The 27,742-nt window shown below is 42.9% G+C and overlaps 1 protein-coding gene across 1 annotated transcript; it reads right to left on the bottom strand.

Moving 5' to 3' along the window:
- Nucleotides 1-16,216: 16,216 nt before the first annotated feature.
- On the bottom strand, nt 16,217-27,742 carry nsun2 (NOP2/Sun RNA methyltransferase 2). The gene is made up of 19 exons (XM_075449948.1): nt 27,510-27,742; nt 26,818-26,975; nt 25,822-25,926; nt 25,633-25,738; nt 23,623-23,694; nt 23,378-23,462; nt 23,042-23,234; nt 22,794-22,868; nt 22,526-22,656; nt 20,997-21,070; nt 20,779-20,909; nt 20,301-20,397; nt 19,841-20,064; nt 19,546-19,638; nt 19,315-19,450; nt 18,057-18,137; nt 17,452-17,590; nt 17,049-17,088; nt 16,217-16,942 (listed from the first exon to the last, which is right to left on the bottom strand). The coding sequence occupies exons 1-19, from the start codon at nt 27,573-27,575 to the stop codon at nt 16,639-16,641; spliced, it is 2,310 nt and encodes a 769-aa protein (XP_075306063.1). The 5' UTR covers nt 27,576-27,742; the 3' UTR covers nt 16,217-16,638.

Below are 27,742 nucleotides of genomic sequence, written 5' to 3' on the forward strand. Positions count from 1 at the left end.
CAGTCACAGATCTAGGATCAGTTTGGCCTCCCTATGCTTCAAATCTCATCTCGTCAAGGGAATCTGACCTGTGATCAGTCACTGTTGGGCAACTTGGGTCCCACTCATGACCTGAGCGTTTGGTCGAGGCCGAGGTCTTAAGGGTTTCAAAAGGTGAAAGGTCATTGCAAGACCAAACAGGAATGTGCAATAAAAGTTACAGCTTATTCAAACTCGACTTACTTGGTGGTTTTGTTTCATATCTGATTCATGAGCTGCACTTTTATACATTTTAATGACCCACTTCAGGCTGCGGTGTCCTCTGCCTGGCCCCCGCACCGTCCTACTTTCAGTCACTGCCGTTGGTGGGACACAGCTTTGAACACCCTCAGGAAGGACAGACTAGGAGAACGCACCCTGCACTCCTGTGCGTACATCACCTGGTTTCACCAACTTGAAATTCAGCGTTACCCACTATGAGGCCAGAGCAGTCTCCCTTGAGATCTGGAAGGGAGCAAAGAGTGTGCACAAGTTGTAGTGAGATTTGGCTCCTGATGAACATAAAGTTAAGTTATGTGGACTGCATGTAAAAGACAGCGCGCAAGAGGAAAAATAGTTTTTTGTTTCTGTTTTCTTTCTCGGATACTACCGAATTTCACTTTCGCTATGCATTCCCTTTTACTTTCACATCTGCAGAGCTGATGTAGAAAATACAGCTGAACCAGTTAGTTTGGTGACAACATGTCTGTACCTGATCCGCAGTCCGGGGGAAAAGTGCCACACGGGCAAAGAAGTTACACGCTGTCATAACTAATGAGATTGATGGACAAAGCCAAGCGTAATTAACACACGCCCCGCAGCAGAACATGACACAACTGCATTGGACCAAATGCTCCAAAATGGTAGAATTACTTCATGTTTAAGACTTTAAGACTCTCTACTTTTACCATTCTTATGTCCTGCATTGTGTGAAACTGCATCAAATGTGATATTGCAAAACCCGTAACATGTTCAGAACTGTTTATAAGGCGGTAGGAGGGAGTGGATGGTGGGTTTACAGCACGCCCTGTTGTGCAAGAGAGCCGATCCGACCCACTGTTGTTCTCACCTACTTTGCTGTCGGTTAGGTTTAGATATCGATATAAAATCTGATTAGGGTTTGGGATAAATAGAAAAACTCGCGTACTTACGAACAGACATTATCGCCTGAATGCTTTCTTGTGCAAAAACAAACAGGAAATGAAAAATGTTTCCATTTCTGGCAATTTATTGTGCCACAGCAAGATTTTGTGAAGGTGGTCGAACATAACTATTACCTGATTTCATGAGAGACTAGGCTGAAAAAAACCACATCATTATCGCTGATGTATCCCCATCATCAGTGCTGCATTTACAGTGTCACAGCATTGCTTGTTACATAAAAAAAGTCTTCGGTTGAAGGTGCACAAAGTTTTTCACGATACCCATGTTCGTGTGGACAAGGCCTTGCACGCACCTACATCTGCTCACAAACACTTCTTACCACATGTGCGAACATGTTTTAGGTGTTTAAATCATGCCGCAACAGGATAAGACAACTTGATTTAGCTGCGGTATGAAAAGGTGATGTGCTGTTTTTCAACGGAAGATCAACAGGTTAAAGGAGGTCAAATATCCTCTCTTTGGAAGTACATTTCCCCCTCAGGTCAAGAGGATCTGTTGATCGTGCTTACTCCTGCAGGATGATAAAGCTGTCAGGAAGAGAGCGTTTTTATGATGACATTTTGACAAGTGACAGCATGACTAACAAGGGTCTAAAATATACGACGGAGTCAAATTAATTTTTTAGGAATCTGTTATTGTGTTTTTCAACTGAAGTAAAAGACACACCTTTCTGCAGTCACGATCTAAAATGCCTGCAGGGCAAAAGACCAACCTGTTCCTTAAAGGAATACAGATGTGGGTGAAATTGTCATTAACCTTCGACTGATCTGAATCATGCTCTTATCAAAAGATCAGATTTTTACCTTGAAACTGTGCAGGGAGCAAAAACCTTTTAAACATATCCAAGAGCTTTATGGAGCAAACCGTGACAAATATAAAGCTAAAAGTACTTAGGAGTCAGTGGAAAGGAAATATTTGACTGTTCTGGTGTGACCTACTTGAAGTCCTGACTTCATTCCAATTATCATCCATGGAGAGATCTGAGACTCACTTCTGAGACACGGAGGCAATCAAATTTAGAGAACAGTTCACTCAGATGGGTGGGCAATGACTACCAACTGAGAAGAACAGAAGTCTCATAGAGACGAATTTGACTGCATAGATTGTTTCAAAGGGTGTTCCATAAAATCTTACATAAAGGGTTGCGTTACTACATGCGATGGAAACGGGGAGCGGTCAAAACACGACCAGAGTTCAGTGTCACGACTCACATCATTTACCTAAAAAACAACGAAAGAAAAATTCCCCAAACTTTTTGTTCTCTATTTTTGGTCTAGTAGAGAATAAGTCTTGCTTTTTTCAGTCGAATAATGAGTATTTGTTAGTCATAGAGGAAATATGACATAATACAGAGCAGAAAAGGTTTTGGGGTTTTTTTCCATCCCTTTTTCATGTGAAATCATGGTCTAAGGGTTTTTCATTGTATTCTTTGTCTTTGTTATAGTGTTGACCTTGTTCTTTTAGATTTTCATCCTGTGTATTAAAGCCATTTCACTACTGGTCATATTGAAAAAAAAAAACATTTCACATCAAAATTCAAAAAGCGCCACACTTGTTCTCTTTAACATGGAACAGGAAATGGCAGATAGCATCTGCTTTTATCAGCTTGGTTTACAGAAAATTGTAGTCCCTCTTATGGTGTAGTGTTCAAACAATGAAAGCACATTGAATGCACATCAGGCCCGAGCACATCTGGGATCTTTGATCTGCAGTATAACATTCTCCCTTTTTGTGGTAAATAAAATAAAACTTACTGAATACTTGAATATAAAATCCCATAATAGGTTTGTGCAATAACCACATTCTTGTTACCTTACTGAGTGTCCTCATAAACAAACAACTTTTGGTATTGCTCTAGAAGCTGTACAGTCGCTTTAGCATCGTGTTCTGACTGGTGACTTGTACGGACATTTTTCTGGTCTGAGGTCCAAACTGTCAGTGCCCACGATCATCTGCTCATTTTGAAAAACAGGATCCAAGTGGCCATGATTAAATGCAATTTTCAGCTGTCTTGATTCTGGAAATCACACAATAGCTCACCGCCGCTGTCAAGAGGCATCTGTGCTACTGACATTCGGCAGTTTATCTTTCAATTTTGAGCAGTTAAGATAGTTTGTCTCTGCCAACCTAAGATGATTTAAGCTAACACAGCACGGGCTGACTAGTGTCACAACCCTGCAAAAGAGTGCGCTTCAACTTCCAACACATGTAGCTAGTTAATGTAAACTAAAGGAACTCTTAGCTCCCCAGCTAGTCAAAAACAGATCCTAAAGAAACTCTTGAGCTTAGAAGTAGTAACGTAGTTGTTTTGGTTTACGTTGTGGGCATTTATGTAGCTTGTCATATACATTTTTTTCCCAGGAAAGATTAATGAGAGCTTATTGTGGAACTATCCATTTTGATTCGTAGCAGCAAGTTAGCTTAAATTAGCTTACAAAGTGTAAACTGAGGGGAAAAGCTTGACTGCTTAAAGATAACATCTATCTACCTTCACCTCAAAAAGCTCTCATATTTCAACTTTATTGGTCAATTTTACAGACAATGATTGAGTCCAGTCTGAGGACTGGGTCCAGTCTCCAGTGATGAAACATGAGTCTGGGCTTTATCCATATCTGGAAGACCATGGCCTTGTTAGTTTATCATCCCAAAAATGAATGGGAAAAAAATTCTGTTGTAGGAAAGCCAGAAAAACTGTTTAAAAGATAAACTAACGTCAAAATACAGTCTTTGTCTGCAGATAATTTAAAGAAAGGTGCTGATTTATGCAGAAAAGTTGAACTGAACATACAAACATACACTCTTACACACACTGCCATCATCATTGTGAACTTGTCCCTGTTAATTATACCCTGAGCACTCTGGGTTTTTTCTTGAATTTCCTGCTGCTCATTAGGGTGAGACAGAGCTGTAGGGAGCCAGAAAGACATTGATCACTAAATGCTCATGCTGGATACTGTACAGACCTTGATAAAAGGCAAACGAGCTTAATATTCTGATTAGTTAACACCAAAAGCATACAAAAGAGCTAATTCTTTATGCGTGTTTCAGTGCGCTCCCTCTTGAGTGGTAGCAAGAGACCATAACATTCATTATTTAGCTATGAGGCAACAATACTCAATCCCCTGAAGGTTACCTTGACACAGAAACCATTCAAAACAACCTCAGCAAGGTTCAGAGATACAGCAAAAATAGAAACTATAGAGCTGAGAGGAAAGTGACCTTGACTGTGTTTGTGTATTCAGAGCTTGGGCTGCACAGTGGTCTGGTGGTTAGCATCCTCACCTCAGAGCAAGAGGAATCCCAGCTGGGGCCTTTTAGTGTGGAGTTTGCATGTTCTCCCCGTTGTTCTCTCTGGGTTCTCTCGGTACATGCGTGTGAGGTTATGCTAATCTCGTGTAAGCTTGATTGTGGATTCTAAATTCTAAATTAACTGTGTGAATCAGTGTGAGCTCTCGTGGATGTTTATCTCCTGTGAAGGATGGGTACCCTGTCCGAGATGCATCCTGCCTCTTGCCTAATGACAAAGATAGACTCCAGCATCCCTGTGACCCTAAAGAGGAAGAAATAGGTATAGAAAAAGGGATAGATGGACATATTTTGTTGTTTTACTGCATTTTATATATTAGACATTTATGTAAAACTGAACATTTGTTATTTGATTGTGCCTCATTTTCACTTTTTAGCATGAAATTTCAGTAGCATAATTGTCAGTCATAGGTCGGGGTTTTCGTTTAGATACTTTAAAGATAAGTGACCCTCCCTAACAGAGCAGGAACAGAGTATATTTCTCAAAATTTGAATGTCTTTATCTAATAATCAGTCAAATAAACAGGAGCTGTGAATGAAAACACAAATTATGCACCATTATCTTAATTTTCCCGATTAGACGGGGTCACCCCATACTATGCCCAATAGCCCTGTCCAGTCCATCTCAACCGCATGGCAAATACCAACTCAAGAGGAGTATTGATGTTAGAAAAAAATGTAAAATTTTAAAAAGGAATTTGTCAGGCTTGCTCAAGGCACAGGTCAGATGAAATAGGAACTACAATTAATCACTACTGTTGGACATGACTTTGATTGTAAAGTCACGGGGGGATAAAAAGACAACTGTCATTTAAAGGCAAACAGCCACAGGCAGAGTGGGTTAGCTTTTCCTTTTCAAATGAGAAATCATATTATCTTCATTTGCCAAGATTCGATGTGTTCGCTTTCATTTCCTGTTCTTCATCCTTGCTTACACAAACAATACAGTCAGATCATCAAAAACTCTCATGCTCACAACATGCATGCACGTGCAATGTTCAAGTGAGGGCAGAGTTACTGCCAAGACGCTCAGCAGACACAGAAACAGGCTGAAAAAAGGTCAGAGAGGGAAAATCTCTGAGGAGATGCCATCAGAAAGCTTGTGTTGAATGATACATTCTCCCACCCTCCATACATTAGCCAGTCCATGCTAAATATAGCTTACTTTCAGTAAGTATAAAGTACTAGAGGTGCATTTAAAACCATATATAGATAATACATTATGTATTATTTGCTATGCTTAATCCCACAATATAATAAACAGTGATGCTATTTTAGAAAATCCCATTTCAAAACGGAAAGATGCTCCTCCTCCACAGCAGGATGGGGGGGGGGGGAAAAGCAAATATTGTCTGTGCATCACTTGTGCACACACACTTATGCACACCGTGTAGGTCAAGGCTTTACTGTGCTGGAACATAAGAGATATGATTTTACTCTCAACAGCAGCATGAATTATTCTCCCCCCATCCATGCCCCATATGGTGGTATCTCCCTTTGAAATATGATGTTGAATAATGAATTTGTTTTCCATTTTCCGTGTTGATACACGGATGTATGGATGAGACAAATTGCGTCAGTGTGTATGTGCGTGTGCACATATGTGTGAGTGACTGAGCATGTTTTGATATCATGATGGGGACCTACAGCTGAAAGGACACTAACAAATGGGGGCCTCCAGTCCATGTGGGGACCAAATTACAGCCCCCACAATTCCAAAATTACTTTTTGGGGGGTTAAGACTTAGTTTTAGAGTTACGGTTAGATTTATTGAAGATTTAGATTTAAAAAGTCAGGGTTAGGCATTCCTTTGTGGTTAGGTGAAGGATACAGGACTAAGAAATGCATTGTGTCAATGGATGGTCCTCATGGGGATATAGAAGGAGACGTGTGTGTGTGTGTGTGCGTGTGTGTGTGTGTGTGTGTGTGTGTGTGCGTGTAATCTTTTTTCAATATTCAACATATTTGATATTGAAAACACATTTTAGTTTTTTTTTTAATAGAAGCCAAAATCTGCACTGTGGACCGTTACGTTCACTTTGAGGCGATGCCAGCCTTGGTCTGGATGCCTTCCTGCCAAGCTTCTGGACGCGTAATTCGTTCACGGAGCAGGGTACGCGCACAGGGGAAAGGAGGGGGAAGGAGGAGCAGGTTGCAGTTTGATAGACGCATCAGAATCCAATCATCGTTAACGGTCCGTTCAGTATGATTGGATACTGTTTTTCCTAGATTGTACGTTCTAGAGGCCACTAAAACTTTAAATTTTTGTGTCAAAACTTTTAATTAATTGGTTGCAATGGGGGTGTGAAGAGTATTTCAAGCAATATGTAAAAAAAATGCTCCAGAAAAAGAACCCCTACCCCACCTTTAACTCTCAAATGGATGCCTTTGACTCATTGCTTCGTATCATGATGTAAAAATGCAAAAAGAATCAAAAGATTCCTCAATGTTTTGATGAAAATTAAAGTAGACTTTTACAATGTATTTTAGTTACTATTGTCGAATAAAAATGTACAGTTTTTTAACAGTCAGAGTCTAAGAAAACTGGCGGTTTAAATCACAAATAAAGTAAGAGGACACGCAGGATAAGTATAGATGAGGGAATTGGATTGTTTATCTCAAAGTGTTACTAATTGTGCTCTTACTAAACTATCTACAGGTGTGACAAAAACTACAAAGTGCGGAATTTTGGACAATATTTTTTCAACAATCAGTAGTTCAGATTTGTAGGACCAGTTCTACATTTCAGAATCTGCTTCAGTTAACTGTGAACTGTGAAGACCTCTTCCTACATTCTATTTAACATGGGCACATAGTTCAGTGAATTCAAAAGAGGACAATATGAGGCTGGAGACAAATTAATTTGTAGTTTGTCAAATTGTCATAAAATCGGGGGGTTGGAGGTGGGGGGGGGGGGGGGGTGTTGGATGATGAATTACACCCACATTTGCAAGCTTGGGAAAATCACACAGTAACAAGTTGTGGCTTTCTAAAAAGGCGGCTGATAAATATGGACTGCTGTAGAAAGACGGCATAGGAGAACCAGTCTTTTTTTTAGCATATGCTTGTGTTAAATACAGATAGAGTAAAGCCTGCACTCCTCTCTGTCAAACTGCATTTAGCTCCTGTGTAAATTCTGGCACTAGGATGGAGGGAACAGTGAGCTTTGGCAGCTACATCGTCTCTCTCTCTGTAGCATCTTTGCCATTCTTAGCAGACTAGGGCTCTCTATAAATATTTTATATGGCACAGTGCATGTGGGAAAGATATATTTTTAGCCTCTTTCAGTGCATTCACAAAGAGCCAGCTTGCTTGAAAGCCAGACTGCTTTTTTTTTGGTGTGGATTCATTCGATTCCCCTATTTTATGGATGCACATCTGCATTAGGGTTGGCCTTGATTAGTTCGATCAATTGCGACTGCTGTCCACAGGCAAAAGCTACAGCATCGATTCTCAGTGGTTTCTTTTAACTAAGGATATCCTACGTGAGGTCAATAAAGTTTGCGTTTCAATACCTGCGTCTCACCGCGTTTGGGATTTAACACAAGGTGATCCCTCTCTCCCAAAGGACAATTAGTTAGAAAGAGATGCTGATAGCACAAGACAGGAGCTGTGAAGGAAAACTAGGAGGAGACTAAACCCTTTTGGAGACATCTTTCGTCAGGGACTGATGTTGAAATGCAATGCACACCCTTCCCTGAGCAGCAGACAGGACTCAGACACTCATAACTGTAGAAGATGATTTTTTTTCGTCTGTGTGTGTGTGTGTTTTTGAACATTAAAGGAAATAGAAAAGATTTGACCATAATTTCATTTTTTCTGTTTTTGCCTCCCACAAGCATATAATACCTGATCTGTTACTATTTCTTTAATAAGGCCACAGGTAAATTGTTTGTGCACACACACAAAGAACTCCCATCCAGAGCTCCTTCAGTCTAACCCTGATCAATAATACAAAGAATCCCTACTGGATGAAAGATACAATTGCACATTGAGCTGCCTTCCTTACTCATTTTATATGCTCTGCAGCAAGATGCAGAATATAAATCAGACTCATTAAAAGACGTCATGCTGGCTGGATGTGTGGTGATTGTGTTTGAACTGGAGAATAACCTTTCAAAACACACTTTTACAGACAAATGTCTTGCAGAGCAACAAATGCTATGGCAACAACCTTGGGGTTTTCATTTGTTTTTTTTCTTGTTTTTTTTTTAACTCAATTTTCTCTTCTCTGCGTCTACTTTTTCTCCTTAATCCATCTTGTCCTCTTGCCTCTCCTTGCCCTCCTTTCTACGGCGTTTTCCTGACAGGAGGACAGCAGCCACCCTGACTGCTAATGAGGAGCAGGGTTTTTTGCTGTGTGCAAGTGGCTGAGTCTGAGGGTGAAACACAGAGGGGTGGCATGATTGCGTGTGTGCGTGTGTGTGTGTGTGTATGAGAGACAGAGTGTGCATGTGGCCTGTATTGTGATTTTAGAAGAGGGTAAGGCCAAGGCCAAGAGCAGAAAGAAAAAGCAAAAAAATAAAATAAAATAAAGGGAGACGTTCTCTCCAGCTCTCTCCCCTCGATCTGTTTCCTCTCTGTTACTAGGCAACACCTGCAGGCATGCACTAAATAAAGCCTTGTACCCTCCATTCACCACACTCCCCTGCCTCAAACTCTCACTCAGATTCCCTACTCATCATCTCATCCATCTATCCCTCTCTCATTCATCCCTTCACACTCCAAGACCCTTGCCCTTCACCCCATCATCCATTACTTTCACTTGTTGTCATTCTCTTCTTGCTTCATCCCCCCCTCACAGTACTTGAAACAGATTTTGTTTTTAATGTAGAAGTTAGGAAGTGGACGGTCGAGTAAATGAAATGACTGGTGTCTGTGTTTTTAGAACTTTCAATCAGCACAAGGAAGTAACTGTAGGTGGTGAATCCTGATCCAACTGGGACAACTGGATACACTGCAGAGAACAATCCAAACACGTAACCTACCCTTTTCCTAATATTATGATCAAGGATTAGTTTCCAGGGCGTCTCGTGATGTCAGCTTAGATGTGGATGTATGAATCTGGAGTTTTCTGAAAAGTGAATGCAATTATGCACGTCACCTAAGGCAGTCCCTAAGCAGGTTAGATACATAATTACATTCACCAGTTTTAAATGTGAAAAAAGAAATAAGTCCGTCTGAGGTTCTTTGATAGTAGTTGGTAGAATTTGACCAATGAAACTTTAGAAATGTCTTCGCACATTCACTTCAGCGCTCAGTTTTTCTCTACAATGTTACAACCACCAGCCAAAGATTGTGTAAGCTCTCCTCGTGTTGCCAGAACAAGGCAAGTTCATTTGTACAGCACAATTCAACAGCAAGGTGATTCAAAGTGCTTTACAGAGACATTAAAACAGTAGAAATAAAAAGCATGATTTAAATTTTAAACAAAAAAGAAATAAATGGGAACAATAGATAAAATCAGAGAAATAAAAAGCAGGATTTAAATTTTAAACAAAAAGAAAGAAATAATAACAATAGTTAAAATGTGATTAAGTTTTGAGCTTTATTCAAACGCAGCTGAAAATAGGTGTGTCTTCAACCTGGACTTAAACACACTGAGTGTGTCAGCTGATCTGAGGCTTTCTGGGAGTTTGTTCCAGACATGTGGAGCATAGAAGCTGAATGCAGCTCCTCCATGTCTGGTTCTGACTCTGGGAACTGATAAAAGACCGGATCCAGATGACCTGAGGGGTCTGGAAGGTTCATACTGGGTCAGGAGGTCACTGATGTATTCTGGTCCTGGACCATTCAGAGCTTTATAGAGCAGCATCAGAACTTTAAAGTCTATCCTCTGATGGACAGGCAGCCGGTGTAAAGACCTCAGAGCTGGACTGATGTGCTCCACTTTTTTGGTCTTAGTGAGGACTCGAGCAGCAGAGTTCTGAATGAGCTGCAGTTGTCTAACTGACTTTTTAGGTAGACCTGTAAAGATGCTGTTACAGTAATCAAGCCGACTAAAGATGAATGCATGGACTAGTTTTTCCAGGTCCTGCTGACAGATCAGATCCTTTAACCTCGATATATTCTTAAGGTGATAGTAGGCTGACTTTGTTACTGCCTTAATGTGTTTTTCCAAATTTAGGTCTGAGTCCATCACTACACCCAGATTTCTGGCCTGGTTGGTAGCTCTGATCCATTAGGGAATGGACAGCACCTGACCTCTAGGGGGTGTCCTGTGGGGTCTGGCACGCAGTGCATTGGCAGAAAATCCTTTGGGTAATGCGGTTTATGGGATAGAGCCATCGAGGATCGGATTTGTTCCTGCACATCCCCTCAGATACTCTACCGGACTGGGATCTGGAGAGTTTGGGAGCTGGGCCAACACTTTCGTTGTGTTCCTTGAGACATTCCTGAGCAGTTTTTCAGGCGTGTCAGAGCTTATATTCTTGTGCCAGGGGAAGGACTCTTTGTCGGAGATGGCAGCTGTCTTTGTGGGATTTGCTGCGTATACAACACTGTTTACGTGGGTGGCACATGTCAAAGGAACATCGTCACACATGGCAGTACCAAAGGTGTCTTATTCCAGAGTATCGCATGTTTTCCCCTGTACTTGTCAGTAGGACTATTTATTTCAGAAAAGCTAAAAGTACATTGACTTTATGCACACTGGGCTAAAACTATCCTAGAGTGCCCGGAGAATGAGTTACCACAGTTCATAACTTTGGTTTCCAGCCTTCCACCACACTGTTTTGCTGTTTGGTCTTTTGACATCTTTGTTGGGCTTTATTTAAGTCTTTGGGGCCTCTTCAACATGAAAACAAATTCACGAGTAAAGTTAAACATTTGAAGGGATCATGCAGATGTTTTGTGGTTTTTATGACAATGTGTTTACATCTCACACCTGTAGGGGGAGCCAAAGAGCAAAACCAAACAGAAAAGAACCTGTTACTTTAACTCATTTTAAGTCCTACTGAAGACCTGATGATTTTTTTCTGTAATGTCTATTATACATAAAACCTCAGAATTGATAGAGGGTGTAAGTTCTTTTTCACATGACTATGAATTTACAAAACCAAAAACATCAATCTGAGGAAAGGCATTGCTGCCAATGTAGTTGTGAGGAATCCCATGAGACATGTGCATTATTAATACAACTGTTGCCCTTACCTGAATTCAACCCTGAATTTTGAATTCCTTTGACTTTTAGTGCTCTCTGGTGACAGGACAGCTTGAGGAGACAGAGACGGATCGACAGCGATGGGCAGTAGATAAAGACAGCCCACTCGGGGGCAGGGGCAGGTGAAGCTAACCCCAAACTGTCATTCTGACATAGTACCCGATCTTTCTCACTGGGCTGCTGAGAAGGATAAATCTATGACCGTTATACAAGGACAGTCAAACTGACAGGTAGCAAGAGAGCACAGCTTGTAAGTAGCAATCTTATTCTGTATGGAGTGAGTCATATAGATTTCATGCCTCTCTTATTACGCCAAATTTTATGTGACCAACACCAACATGGTTTTGGCATTAATCTGATGTTTGACTGGCTTGATTGATAGTAACAGTGAGCAACATGTCAGCACAGGTTCATTGTGATGTGGAACTGGTCAGTGGCTGATTTTGGAGAGTGCGATGACGACCCAACTGTGTGTCTGTTTACCTGTGTGAGTGGATTTTAAAACACATCAGGTGCATTCAGGTGTAAACCCACGGGAGATGGGAGATGGTGTTTTCACAGTACCAGTGTTGCAATATGAGGAGGAGTCTGCATGGACACACATGCACATACATCTAGCACATACATACATTTAGCACAATACAGGGGCAGGGGGTGAGAGGAGGAAAGAGGGTTTAAGCCTGTGAGAGCTGCTGTGTCACACGCGAGCGAACAGAGCCCGTGTCAGAGGGGGAGAAACAAAGATCGCTTACAAGAAGCTGTAGAGTGGGAAGGAGGCAGTCTGAAAATTCTTACATTATCAGCATGCATGTTCACACGTGGATACAAACAGTCCCTGGCTTTTGCACGCAAGAGCCAGCAGCCAAAACCAGAGATTTACAGGCAGATTTTAAAAGGGCGAGCACAGCGAGTGTATGTGTGTGTGTGTGTGTGGAGCTGAGTGGGATTTGGTTTAATCCAAACATGAAACACTAGATTCCCACCAACACACAAACATGACATGTACACACAACCACCACCACCCGTCCCGTGTGTGTGTGTGTGTGAATTTGCTTCCCACAGTCTCTTTTAGCGTTGCGTAACAGCTTGATTATATAATCCCAGACGTATGTGCATCTCCACTAGGCTGAGCGCTGCAGGGCATGAACTATGCAAGAGCATCAAATTGAAGAGGGGGATGATGATGTGGAGGGGGTGGGGGGGCAAAGGAAGGAAAGAGAAGAAAAGTAAAAGAGGGACACTGTGGTACTTTGAGGGCACTTCTTGTGTGGATTAGATCTCCAATGACATCACATATTTGCTCCTGCAAAATCCATTCATGCTGATGTAAGTTCACTTACACGTGAGCAGATGAGGCAAAGAAGGCAGCTTATTTTATGTCATTAGTGTCCCTAATAGCACAAGATGCAGTACAAGTCAGAGCTTTGGACACATTTACTCACTCTACATTACTAGATGATCTTGTATAAACTTTTGACAGGTACAGAATATTAAATAGTGAAATAAATATCCTGCATGACAAAAGTGTCCACTTAAGCTGGCTTGTTATCCCTTCATAGCTCTAAAGATAAAGCCTATTAAGGAATAAATGGCCAAATAATGTAGGTAGATATCAATTTGAAAAGTCACACAGATGAGAGTTGGTTTAGTTGAATTTTTGCCACTTTGGGCCACAGCAACAAAAAGTGGAAAAATGAATCAACCTCCCAAAGGGTGGAAGAAGATGTCCACCCTTTCCAAGTCTGGTTCTGCTGAAGATCTCGACTTGTTAAGGGAGTTTTTTGCTGCTCACCACCCCATGAATGCATAGGACCAAAGATTGAATTGAAGTGAAGATTCAATGTGATCCATTGGTCTCCTTAGGCATGCAACTTTCATGGATTGGCATTGTATAATGAATGGCCCTGCGTTGAATCAAGATAAATTGGACTGAAGTGGATTATAACTGTGTTGAATTGGACTGTATCCAATTTAGACTTGTGCTGCTGTAATGTCACACCTGACTGACTGCAGTCCAGTTTCCAGTTGTAAAATCCGTAGGATTTTGCGCAGTGATGAGGCCAGCAGATAGACAATTCAGAGGTTGCAAACCATTTAGAGAAGCATCTTACGAATGAAAAACAACTTTCATAACCAACAGAATTCTCGGCGTTATCAGGGGAGAATGATAGGTACAGCTGGGTGTCGTCAGCATAGCAGTGATACAAGAGACCATGCGAGTGGATAATCAGAGTGGGGTGTACATTGCAAAGCAAAACGGTCCCAACACCAAGCCTTTGGGGGACTCAGGGAGATTCTATGGGACAGGGATGCATTTGTTTGCCATGACACCCTGAAATAACTCCCTTTAGGATCCAAGAGGCTGCCTCACCTGAGACACCTTATTTTAAAAGAAAATGTTTTAGCTTCAGCTTTGGATATCTTGTCTTTTGACTTATGGGGATTGCATTTTCTTAAGCTTCAGTTCAGGTGCAGGACCTGCACACCTCAAACACCAAGGTTTTTGTCAAATAAATACCCATCCGGCCTGCACACCTGCTTGTTTTTGTTTTCTGTGCCCCACCATTTCTCTTTTTCTCTTCTGCTCAGCTACTCTCATTCTTGTCAGAGGCCTGGAAATGGTTATGGTCATGTTGTGCCTGGATCACACCACCAGATTTAGAAATATGAAAAACAGAAAAAAAAGGAGAAAAAAAGACATTGTAAGCTGAGTATCCAGTATTCGAAGCCTGAGCTCTACGTTCACATTCAACATGAGCAAACAGCATTGTAACATTATGCATATGACAGCAAATAAAGATGACGACAAAGAGACGCCAAATTTAGAACAAATATAGAACAAGTTTCCACTGTTTGACCTGTTGAAACTTGAAAGCTTTCGGAAAAGACAAATCAGCCATTACACGTCAGCAAGCAGGAGGATAAACAAAGCCAGAGACGACTCGGGTCTACCGACCACATTAAAAGGGAGTGAACAATAAAAGGAGAGTGCTGAAGAAAACAACCAAAGGAAGTGGCGTTCAAAGGTGGGGATTTAAAAAAAGTATGTACTGCTGCAACATGTCAGTGTATTAACATTCAACAGTAAAATGAAACTGGTGCATTAAGAGTGAACTATCATTAGAAACGTTTCAGAATCTGAGCTTTGGGAGGCTGCGACTCTTCCGCAGAGAAGGATAACAAGAATGGAGAGAAGACTGGAAGGGTATGAACAAAAAAAGGAACAAGAACTCTAAAGTAAAAGTAAAGAGAAGAGGTTTGCTCGTCAGTGAAGGAGCAAGAACCCATAAAGTTAACACTTGTGTCCTGTTAGTTTGGATGCAAATGTTGTGACTTCAAGGCAAAAGTCAGAACTCGCATTCACACACCAGCACACACACGTTTAGACCACACAGACAGGCTTAACTGAAGTGTACACACACACTGGCTTAACTCAAACACTCCAACACACACTGACAGGCCAGTGACTCAGTAAGTTTTGCATCATCTCCAACCTCTCCCAGGCGGTCAGTTTACTTTATTCATCAGCACCCGTTCTCACCCTCCAACCACTCATCTCCCTTCATCCTCCCAAGGCTTTCATCATTTTGCTACTCCTTCTATTTTCATGTGGCATCTTCTAATCGGCTTTCTAATCATTCGTTTAAACCCTCGCTCTGGCACATTGACCGATATTCAACCACTTGCTCCTTATCTGTTTGTTTCTTTTCTACAGTTGGTGAACAAAACAGGCAAAAAAAAAAAACCCCGGCAGGTTTGCTTCCCTCCTCAGTGTCGGCACGTCACTCCTCTAGTCCCCGACTTCAGCATCCTCAGACTAATCTGTCGTCACGTACCCACAGCCATGGGAGCGGATACGACAGCCGTTCTACTGAACAGTCACGGCCACTGCAGCGCTGGTTAGAGGTCAAATAAAAAGAAAACAAAGAGAGGGCCGAGGGATGGCAAAAGGTAAACGTAAGGGAAAACAAGGAGAAGCGCAGGATGCTCTCTGTGGTCCCGCTGTCCTCTCTTCCCTCCTGTAAGCAGAGAGGTGACGGAGCTGGTTGTCATGGCAGCTGGACTCGTTAATAAACAGGAGGAAGAAAGGTCCGTCCATCCATCCAATGCAGCAAAGCTGCTGTGGCAACTGCTGACGAGATACAGCGGGTATTCATGCCGACACGTGAAGCTCGATTTTTTAATTCATATTTCAGCTTTCTCAGAGCAGCCGCCCCTTCGGACACTCTCATAGCGGTGTCCATCAACCCCAAATCAGCTGAGACGGCATGTCACAGGCACTGATGCTGCTTCGGCGTGCTGTAAAACTTAAATTATCCTTACAAGAATGTAAGCAATGGGTTAAATGTTTAAGTTTCGTACGTCTGCACCGAAACAACAGCCAAGAAGTTTGCTGCCAAAGCTACAGACTTTCTAACGGAGCGCAATTACATATTATACAAAAGGGCATCAATAGAGCGATTTTCATTTTCTTCCATATATCCTAAATTCAAAAGCAAAAACACAGATTGTGTAAAATGATGATGATCTCTATGAGCAACCGTCAGACCAATAACACGGCAAACCTTTCAGACTTTAGGCGACTCCATAGCTTTGATTTATTACAGGTGTAGAAACTGAGAACCTCTGAAATAAGGAGTTACAAACAGATCTGATGTCACTTGTTCAATGGAATATATTCAATAAAACACACAAAAAAAAAAAAGATATATAAAACAAAGACAAGCCATGAAACTACAAAGCTTGACTCCTGGAAGGGAGTTAAAACTAAAAAAAACCCAACAGAGTTCATCACTGTGGGGGAATCCTTCTGCTCTGGCAGTGTGGCAAACCGAGGCACATCATCATCATCATCATCATCATCATCATCATCATCATCATCATCATCATCCTCCACATCATATGGTTTTGGACCTGGTAAACAGCTTTTAGAGCTCTAATCAGTCATCGGTCCTTTTTCTTTACAGTCTCCTCTAAATCCTCAACTATTAAGTCTCTTTGTTGCCACTGTCGGTCTTTGGTTGTGATGATCCGTTTTCTTCGCCGTTCTCCATCTCTGCCTCATTTTCCGCTGCGGCCCCTTCCTCTTCGACCTCCTCCTCCTCTACACCCTCCTTCCCTTCCTTCTCTCCGTCCCTTCTTTTCTGCCCCTGGCCCGGTTTGTCTCTGAATACCTCCACGCCCAACATTCGGAGGTAATGAAAGCGCTCGTTGCGGGGGACGAAGGCTCGGATGGATGTCTTTCCCCTCCAGCCACACAGCTGGATGGGACACTGAGGCTCCGTGGGATTACTGACAAACAGAGAGACAGCAGGTGTCAGAACTAACCGCCAATTAGACCATAGCCACTAAAGATATTAAAAGGTGCACAAACGATAAAATAAATTGAACAGCTTACTTTGGGTTTGGAATGTACTTCAGCACAATGCTACCCATTCCTGTGGAGAGATGTTTTATAATGATCAATTACTACAAAGTGACTGATTCTTCCAAGGTTCATTTAAATCAAAAGAAAACGTCAACATATGTGTCATATACTGTGATTTACAGCAAAATCTGATCATTATATCGCCTGCCTGACAAGTTTTCAACAGCTGGAACTGTTCAGCTCCTTTTGTGAGCCTTTTTGGGTCAATGCCTTGCTCAAGGGCAGCAGCCTCCGAGGAGCATTTTCCGCATTTACTTTCCTCTTTCAGCTGCTGCCAGCGACGCCACAAACCTTCTGAGCACTAATCCGCTTATCCTGCCTATATGCCGCTGCTTCTTCCTAGATTCTGCTGGAAATATTTAGCGCAGCGTACCCATCTGCTTGGCCTGAGTGTGAGCGTCGTTCTCCAGCTTGCTGAGGAAGGGGTTCTCCTGCGTCAGCAGCACTTTGATGTCCTCCACACTCACTCTGATGATCCTGGAGCGAATGTACGGCTGAAGGCTGTAGATGCCCTGGCAGGACGGAGATGAGAGTGCTGATCAACTTAGTAAATAAGCATTCTTTACAGTTACACTGCGCGTATAAAATGAATTCATTATCATGGTAATTGAGTGTGAATTCTGCCATCTGGCACCCTCGTTTCTCAGCTGTGTTCGTCGGCTCTGTGGCGGCTACAATAATAACAGCGAGAAGAATTTCGTGCGTGTTTAAACATGAACTGAAATGCATTATAAATCTCATAAATACACAGAGTGCTGAAGCCAACAAAGTTTTGCATTCCACATGGTGAGCTTCATTTGCCTGCAACAAACAGGATTCTGGACATTGTGTGGCTGAGATTCAGACTCGCACGACTCCAGAAAAGGAACAAGTGGCTTTACACTAAATGATTTCTGCTCATCTGAGGATTATTTGAAGATCGGCTGCAACTCCCTAACAACGGGCCTCTTTAAAATCCACAGCGTGTGTGTGCGTTACCTCCTGAGCCAGCCTGAAGGCACAACCAAACTCCTCTCCATCACTGTTGCGAGACCACACCTTCACCCCAGTGTTAATGACCTAAGAAACAAACAAAAACAGCAGAATGCTGACAAATGGCTCTGTATACAAACACAGTGATGTGTGTTAAAAATAAAAAAAAAGGATTTATGGTGCTTATAACAATAAAAGATCCTGGTTAACTGTGCGGCAAGGAGAACGGCAACTGTAAGCGATTTAAAACAATCCAAGTACACATTTGGGATAAATATGCACGCTGTACCGTTACGCCCTCAGGGGATTTTTGTAACAATTTCATATGAAAAATATGGCAGACTCCTTACAGAAATGGTCATTCCTGACACTGAAGATGAAGCAGATCAGGCAGGTCGCTGCTGATGAGCCCATTAGCTCCCAGTGAGTCTCTGTGTGCTGGGGTTTTAAATCTGCCGGGTACAGTGTTGTGTACTTTGCATCAACCAGCAGTGATCAGTTCGTCAGCGATGACGAATGGAGCAACAGAGATAGAGAATGGCGAAAAAACACGGGAGGCATTTTAGATGCTCCGAATGATGATAATTAGAAAAATTAAAGTAATTCCTCTCACTGCAAGGGGTTTGGTATAAAAGTCCTACGGTGTAGGTTTAATCCAAATATATGTTCAGTCCTTCTACATTTTTTTCCCCCTCATTATCATGCAACCCTGGTAACCAGGTCTCTTTATGTCTGTGTTTGCCCACAGAACTGGCAGAATCAGCAGAAAAAAAAAAATGGGCCAAAACCCCAAGACGATACAGTGGTTAAATAGAGACCCTGTTTTTCCAAAAGTCACGTCCAAAACCTGTGGAACTGAGTAAACATGGAACTCGCCGTGCTTCAGCACAAGAGAAAATGACTAAAAAGTGAGAAACATCAAACACTGAAGAGAACAAAGAAACACACACACAGCCACCTGAGCAGGTGTTACAGGATAGAGGACCCGAGGGATTGGTTAAGGATGGGGTCCCATCTGTTTATGCTGCTTTTGTCAACCCCCCTCCCCACACACAAACACACCAAACTGATGCATTTCTGTGCTCAGATGAACAAAAGATTGTTACCACGGGATCGATATCAGATCAATTATCTTTAGGAGCAGGGAAAAACTAAAATTGATTATGGATCTGTTCCTAATCAGATGAAAACATTCCATCGTTATCATCCATCCTGACTCCCCACATGAGCAATCATTGAAACACACACACACACACACACACACCTTCATGCGCTCGCTGTTGTTGAGCAGCACGTTGCGGAGCTCTTTGGACACCATGTACAAGTGTCTCTTCTTGCCATCGTGGGTCCTGGTCAGAACATTGAGCTTGGGGAAGTCGGGAGACAGATTATAGAAAGATCTGGAGAAGACAAAAAACAAGGAAAAAAAAAAAGTTTCGCTGGATTACAACCATCAAATAAATCATTTCTACGTTCGATACTCAGAGGCACTTACTGAATAGTGGTGAAGACGGGGTCATCCTCAGTTAAGAACACAAAGGGGTCTTCTTTATACCCAAACAGCCTCAACTTTTTAGAGGGCGGAGGCCTGAAAGAGACAAAACAACTTTTGTTTTGGGTTCTTTCATTTAAAAAAAATAAAAATCTCAGGTTTGTGGCAAAATATGCCATCTCGGGAGGGTCAAATTTCCTGTTTCTCAGAGGCCAGTGGTGGGTTTGACAATCCAAGGAGAAGCTCTTTAGTGCTGACAATTTCTTTTTTTTTTTGTGCATTAGCTCATCAGACTCACCCACACACTACATCTTGTTTGGCACCGGCCTCCTGAGCCACAGAAGCTCCTGGGGGCGCCTCCTGCTCTGCCTCCCCGTCTACTTTCCCTGCTGGGCCGCCTCCCTCCTCCTCCTCCTCCTCCGGGGAGCCCTCAGGGAGGAGGCAGGGAGCGTCCGCTGGGGACGAGGCCGCCGGAGAACCTTCAGTCTGGGCCGCCGAGCGAGACGAAACGTCCTTCCTCAGCTGGAGACGAAAAAGGATGGGAGGGGGATGAGCGGACAAAGAGGAGAAGCATTTAATCCCAGCTGGCTGCGGTTAGAAAAAACTGAGCAGGTACATGATTCAGAGGAGAGGATGGAGTTGGGAGGTTCAGCTGGTTGAACAGATGTAACCACATGGGAGAATTCTGCCATCACCACCATAAAGTCCGACATAAATATCAGTCGTCCATTAAATACGAGTGTGTTTGTGGGAAGTACCTTGGGAAATCTTTTGTTCCAGGGCATCGGTGCCTTCTTCACCAGCACAGCCACAAAGAAACCTCCAGTGTTCTGGTGATGTGGCAGAATCCTCATACTGACATTAACATACAAACACACAGACGCATGAGTCCTTGCTTTGAGTTTTAGGATGCCACCTACTGTGAGAACAAGCAAAGAGGTTTTAAAAATCAGCATTAAATAAAAACAGTGCTTTGACAGTGTGGAGCAACAGCTCCCTCTGCTGGCAAACATCATGTCAGACAGCACTGAGGCAGAGGGGTAGAAATGACATCATCCTGCCCAGTCAGAGTGTGGGGGGGGGGGGGACGACACTTCTCTGATATCAATAGAACAAAATAAAAAGGAAAACCACTAAAACTCTTCAGTTCTAAGAAGAAAGAATGTCTACATAGAAGTGAAAAAAGGTTTTATGCTAAATAATGCAACAGTGTTTTTCACTCGTTTGCATTCCTACCATCTCTCCAAATGCATGCTGGCCACTTTCGCCGGGTCTTTAGGGGGAAACATGGTGGGACGGATTTGGGTGCGACGGCCGCTCGGGACCTCAGACCAGTCAGAGTACCACTGGCCCTCTTTGGTCATCAGCTGGAGAGAGAAGCGCACAATCGGACCGTGTGGAAGCCGAGCGACAACAGCGCAATAACGAGCGTTGGAGAATAAAGTTTGCCGTACCTTCCAGGAAGTGACACCAGGCATCCACTTCAGTCCTGGCAGGTCTGCTGAAGCGTCAGCCAGCTCCAAGGCCCCTGCAAACATGGACGGGGTAGAACATTAAGACTCAGGCATTAAAGAGCGAGTGGTATGGACTGATATCCATATGTACCGACTTTCGTGTGACAGACTGCGACATATTTCTATCGAAAGTGAAGGAAGTTTGTGAGAAATCAAGGAATTACACAAGACAAATGCAGATTAGTCTGCTCAAAATGGGTTAGCAGACAACTGATAGGTTGTGACAAATTATACATCTTTCATATTAGATTTAAACTGATTTAGCAGATTATTTTTTATCCACAGGATAAACAAGGAAGGGCTCACCACCACCAGTGTTGAGAGTGACAACACTAACGTTACTTTGTAATACGTTAGAGTACTCTAATTACTTTTATCGAGTAACGTAACGCGGGTTACCTGTGTGTGTGCATGTGTGTGTCTCGAAGATGGCAGAGGTCAGCATTTTCATCGTGGAAGTACGCACATTATTTTCAATTCACCAGCGAAAAGGACAAGAACAACATAACGGTAAAATGCGCTCTCTGTGTTGGTGAAAAGCTTCTGTCGACCTCAAAAAAAAATCCCACTTCGAATTAAAAAAACTAAAAACATCTTGCATCGAAGCACCACTATCCTGCTGGTCTTCTTTTGCTACGTTTCAATCACTACTTTGAAGAGTAAACGTAAGGGAACAAAGGTAAAGTGAGTTTAGGCCTGTGATACTTGAATAGTATTTTCATAGTTCAGCTATGAGGCTTCATTTGTCATATGCCTGCTGTGTGCCAGTTAGCGATTTTATTGTTCGTTTTATTCAGGATTTTTGTTAGATCGTTGATTGGTCATTAATCTGCAACCTGTTTACCTCAGATTCTGTTTACTTAAGCGCACGTTAATGCACTTTCATAACTGCATTATATCTGCTACCTGGGCTGGGTACCAAACGTTAGGCAACTCCTGAATTTTGATCACATGTTCTGTGATTTAAAAATAATAATAATAAAATGCTATGTGGCATATAACTGGTTGTCTTTCTTGTTATTGTTATCCTGCAGAGTTAATTTGGTTGGATGACTGATGCTATTCATTGTTGAGACGTCTGTGTGTCTGCGTCAGTTAAGCTGCAGCATGTGCGAGGCGCTGCAAACGGCTTTTAATTTTCGGTAACGCAGGAGTACTCTAACGCGTTACTTTTATTAATAGGCAACGCTGTAACGTAACTGATTACTTTTAATTGATAGTAACGTTGTAACCTAATTAACTACTTTCCAAAGTAACTATACCCAACACTGACCGCCACATCCGCCCAGCGGACAAACTTATTCGTATGAAATGGAAAACAACAGACTGAAGTTGGGGTCACATAAAGTCATCATAGCATTTTCCATATTTGAGTGAAATGGGATGAAAAAAAAAGCACGACTGAAGCAGATAAGTCTAAAAGCACACGTCCGGCATGAAATGCACCACCATGCGAGTGGGTTCGTTACCTTCACTCTTCTCCAGCAGAGCGGCTATAACAGCCTCGTCCTCTATGGGGTTGAGTGAACAGGTGGAGTAGACCATCCTTCCTCCGACCGCCAGCTGCTCGATGCCGCGCACTGCGATACGCAGCTGGAGCCTGTTGAACACACGCCGCACACTCTAAAGCTGCCTCCTCTTTTGAAAGCAGCCCCAACACACACACTCCCTGCCCTCGTGCAGTCGGTCCCGCACGGGCCCGCAAATTCCTGCGCTGCCTCGCCCTCGCTCACTCACCCGTGGAGGTGCAGGCTGTTGCTGGTCGTCCACTTCTTCCACACGTCTATGTTCTTCCTCATGGTCCCGTCGCCGCTGCAGAACAGAGAAGACACGCCTCGTGATCCCTGACACTTCTCAGAGTAAAAGAAATGCCTGAAGCGCTAAAGTTTCTATTGTCTCTTTCCTTTCCTTTTCTAGCAGCTCAAAGTCAAACTCTCCTTAACTCTACTAATCAGTGACGCAGACACAAAGCTTCATCTGCAGACCTGCAGGGCACGTCACACAAGACGCGGTCGTAGAAGAGGACGTCCCTCTTGCCCTCCGAGTCGATATAAAGCGTGGGAATGCAGGAGGCGTCGTGGTTGACCACCATGATGCAGGGGCTGTTCAGACGCTTGGCCTGGTGCACAAGCAAGTAGCAGCGCTTGTTGTCCACGTCATTGGCGATCACAAAGCCCTCTGAAGGGTGGAGGCGAGGATTAGAAATGAATAAATAAATCACATGCCGTTAATGCTGGGACATTTTTTTGGCAGCGGGAGGGGAAAAAAAATATACAGAATGCTGCCACTAGAACGTCTGGATTAGTTTGAAATGAGTTTACCTGGAAACGGCACGTCCATGTCAGAGTGAAGCATCTCAATCAGCTGAGCCGTCTTTGACCCCGGAGCCGCACACAAGTCCAAGATCTGCAAAGAAGAAGGGTTTCAGGAAGTCAGAATCTTTTATCTTTTTTTTAATTTTTTTTAAACCACGAGGGGGAGGAGGGAAAAAAGGAAGAAAATGTAAAAAAAAAAAAAAGTGCTGTTTGAGCCACTACGATCAACTGTTAAAAACCTCTGCTTTTACCTTGTGATGCGGCTCAATCTTCAGGAGCAGTGGAGGGATCATGCTGACAGCTTCCTGTCGGCTGATGTTACCCTGCGAGGACAAACAAAAAAACGATGCTTCACTTTTACTATTGACCGAGGTCGGATGAGGTTTTGGTGGACGCCTCAACTCTTTGTGCAGCTGGTCCCGACTTCTCCTCCTCTCTCTGTGGTGAGCACTCTGCTAATGGGCCACTGGTGTGTTGGCTTATTGGTGGAGCAAATGTTTGTGTTTGGTTGTTTGTTTTTTTTCCAAGACAGCTCAATGACTCCAGTTCCTAGCCTAGCAAGCCAGACCCCTACAGCAAAAACCTGTACAGGGGTCAAGTGAAGCTGGATAGCAGTGTGGGCGGGATAAACGGTTGTCTGTTAAGTTGCCTCTGCACTCAACGCCACGCAATAGGATGGCGCAACAACCAATCAGAGCGGTGAAGAAGGATTACGTAGTCAGTGCGACGGAAAGTACATGGTGGAGTGTAGTCTAATGTCAGAGAGGAAAGAATATTATTTTTCTTTTCGACTTTGCCTGTGTTTTCAATACCGGCACTCCAATCTGTTAATGTAGAAACCGTACGCGAATAATGTGGAAGAATGGAACTAAACGACAGTTGCCGTTTTTGCCAAAAAGAATATGAGGATTTCTGGCGTCCTTGTAAATTCAGCTCATATCTGCGTCGTCCCACCAACGGATCAAGCTGGTAAACTAAACTTTTACCGTACCCGGTGGGCAAAACTCCGAAAACGTCCTTTTTTTTTTTTCAAGAAAAACTTAAGTGCAGTTATCTGTTCGTCTTGCAAAGAAAAATGTATATTTAAATCTTCTAGAGTCGCTGCCAAAGCCAAATCGAAAGACTGTTGGCTGGGCGCAGCCATTGTTTACCTCTCTCTGGAACTACACACTGAAACGTCGCACCTCTGTCGTCACTAGGTAGCCCCGCCTCCGACCCCGCTCCTCACGATTTGATTGGCCCGATTAAGTTTCGATTTTCAGCCTCGCAAAACGACCACAAGTGACTAGACTAGCCCGGGAGCAAATTCAATTTGCGGTCGCTAGGGGCGTCTAGATTTCTAGGCTATCCAGTCCCTACACTTTCTTTCAAAACCCCAGTCACTTTAAGAAGATGAATTTCTAAACGGTCTGTGGTTCAGTGACACTGAAACCCCTCCCAATGTTTGCAAATGTGGCTGCAAACGCCGTTTAGAAACTCAGCTACATGCACTTCAAAATTGATGCTGAAATCTTGCATCGACTCTCTGTGGGTTCTGTGGCAAAACATTACTCAATCAACCCTTTTAAAAATGTAGAAGCAGAACATTGATTGGTTTCCAGAGCATTTTACTCTATTCTTGATTCATCTTTAGACCCCCAATACCTAATCCAGGAGCAAATAAAAACCTGAGGGTCGACGTGGGTTGGAGGAGCATAAACAATCATCTCTTTCAGCTGAATTCATAAACTCCGGTGTGTATAAATCCTGCACCAGAATTCTAAAATAAAGTTTTTTCGGAAATGCCAGCTCATGTTGCAAAGAATGTTCACAAGCACCAAATGTTCGACAAAAGCTTCATAAACTATAGCATTGATATTAAGAAAAACGAGGTTTAGTGTATATAAACTGCACTGCGCTCCACCAGTTATGGTGCTTTAAGTGTTAGCCCAAATTTGGTAATGACAAAGTTTTTTTTTGATCTCTGTTTTTAATTTAAGCTTGTTTTCTCTCGTTTTTGTTCATTCGGGAGTTAGAGAGGTTGTCTTTTGTTTCCTTGTACATCAGTAGGTAAAATTATGGTTATTTGGCAGGTCTGATCATTTGGGGATTTTATGCCTTTCGCTTGCTGGCAGCTAGTGCTCCTTGGGAGCATATATTCCTCGTATATATGTGATTTTGTATTCATTGTTGATTCAACTTTTGTCGCTTTATATTTAGTGAACTCCGTTCTTTTTCTTTTTTTTCTTCAAATCTTCCTTTTTGCGCTGCATTGTACTCACAGACTCGGTCTCGCTGACCAGAAACTGGTGAAACTTCTCCAGCAGAGGAGACTTCCTAATGATCTTCCTGCTCATGTTGGTGTGCCAGGCCTGCTCATCGGGATACCTGGAGAGAAAGACACACCGTCACCATGTGCCGACTTCGTCGTTCAAGTTTTTGCATTTCAGGCAAATCGTGTGTTGTGCTACCAGCTGAGAGGCTGTGGAGCGTCGATCTTCTGCCCATCAATTTCAAGCTCCTGAATGTCCTTGAAGTATTTGTCCTTCAGGCAGTGGAGGATCTCCTTGGCATGGCTGGAACATGGCGCAAAGGAGGAGAAATTAACTATAAGTTTTTAACAAGGAAGCAGCGTTCCAAGACGACTAAAACAAAGCCACTTCCCTGCTTATGGACGTAAACTTTCACAAAACGATGCATTTGGAAGTTTGTACATAGTCCAGGAGTTTATTATTATCAACACAAGCCTGATAGCTTCTCTGCAGCTAAAGCTGCGTCGACGTCACTTCCTTGATCTGGGAGCTTCAAAGTAAGATGAGGGTTGATCTACTACTGCAGACAACAAAGTATATGCTATATTCTAAATGATTTTTTATGTTGTAGAGTTGTGAATTTATTTTATCAATGGAGAAATTGAGCAGCCTTGCTTTGTTGTCTACAGTAGTAGATCAACCCTCATCTTACATTGAAGCTCCCAGATCAAGGAAGTGACGTCGACGCAGCTTTAGCAGCAGAGAAGCTATCAGGCTTGTGTTAATAATAATAAACTCCTGGACTATGTACAAACTTCCAAATGCATCGTTTTGTGAGTACAGACCATATTTGTACTACTGTAGAAGTTTGGTGTCATGGCATGTGATTTTAGTGTGGTAATTTTGGAGATACGGACCAGGATCCATTAGCGCTTGTACTAAGCTATTCGGGATAACTCAGTAACTCGGCTGATGTTCAGCCAATATCGGAAAAACTTCGGGTGGGCTACTTGGCTGGATGTCACGGTTCAAATGACCCTAGGGTGAATCTACTCCGAACCATCACTTTAAGGCCTCAAAAAGCATCCAAAATGACGATCTATGGGTTCTGAGCCCTGGCCAGTTTAAGGGTACATAAATCTGACAATCTCTTACGTAGTGAGGAGCATGAACTAAAGGAAGTATGACTCAAAGTTCTGAATCTGTCCAGCTCACCTCTTGTATCCAGTGATGCGAATGGTTGCTGGCAGCGGTTCCCTCATCGCCTCCATAAATTGTGTAAACTCTCCCTCAGGCACCAGGCCTTGCTCCTTGTAGTAGTGCTCAAACAGTTTGTTCTCCTTCACAATGTCAGCATAGCCAGCTCCCCAGCCCTGGGACACATAGATGCATGGTTGTTAGCGTGCTCACAGCTCTGTGTAATGACAACCTTCTAAGTGGAGTAAAAAAAAAATGCTACAAGAAATGTCTTGTTTCTGCTCGTTTTTCAATTCATTAACCACTGAATACACAACTAATGTCTTTCAGTGAAAGTTCAATGCAAGTTTCGGGGCTCCTTTATGGGTAACTCAAGCCCACTGTATCGCATGGCCATTTTATATTAACTCATTTCAACTGAGGGTCGGATAAATGTGGAAAAACAAACACGCCTTGCATCTCATGCATCTTTAAGGGGTGATAAATGGTGTTCACGCATGGATTTGAAAACAGCCGGTAACTAACAGCAAACCTTCCCAAAGAATTTCAGCCGAATGTCCGCTCAAAAATGTCTACTTAAAACGACCTGCATGCAATGCCACTATTTCCGGCTCCCTTCCTTTTTATTAACTTTAAATATCTGTTTATTTATGGCCTGACCAAGCTATTAACATTAGCAGGATTTGCTACAGCAGGAGTGTGACTCTTACAGCGTTGTCTCTGTTGTCCCTGCCAGCATTCTGGTTTTTCTGCCTCTGTCTGCTTCTTTTCCCCATGTTGGAACCGCAGAGAAGCCTGGAGAAAAGTCTGAGGAACACCGTGGCGGGTGGACGTGCAGAAGAGAGTCCAAATCACGGATAAACTACGAGTCTGCTGGGCGTTTTGAACATGAACTGCTCTGCTGTGTATCATCAGAACGTGTTGCCTCTGACGCACGTGAATC

Source organism: Odontesthes bonariensis, chromosome 18 (genome assembly GCF_027942865.1).
Source record: "Odontesthes bonariensis isolate fOdoBon6 chromosome 18, fOdoBon6.hap1, whole genome shotgun sequence".
NCBI classification, from domain to species: domain Eukaryota; kingdom Metazoa; phylum Chordata; class Actinopteri; order Atheriniformes; family Atherinopsidae; genus Odontesthes; species Odontesthes bonariensis.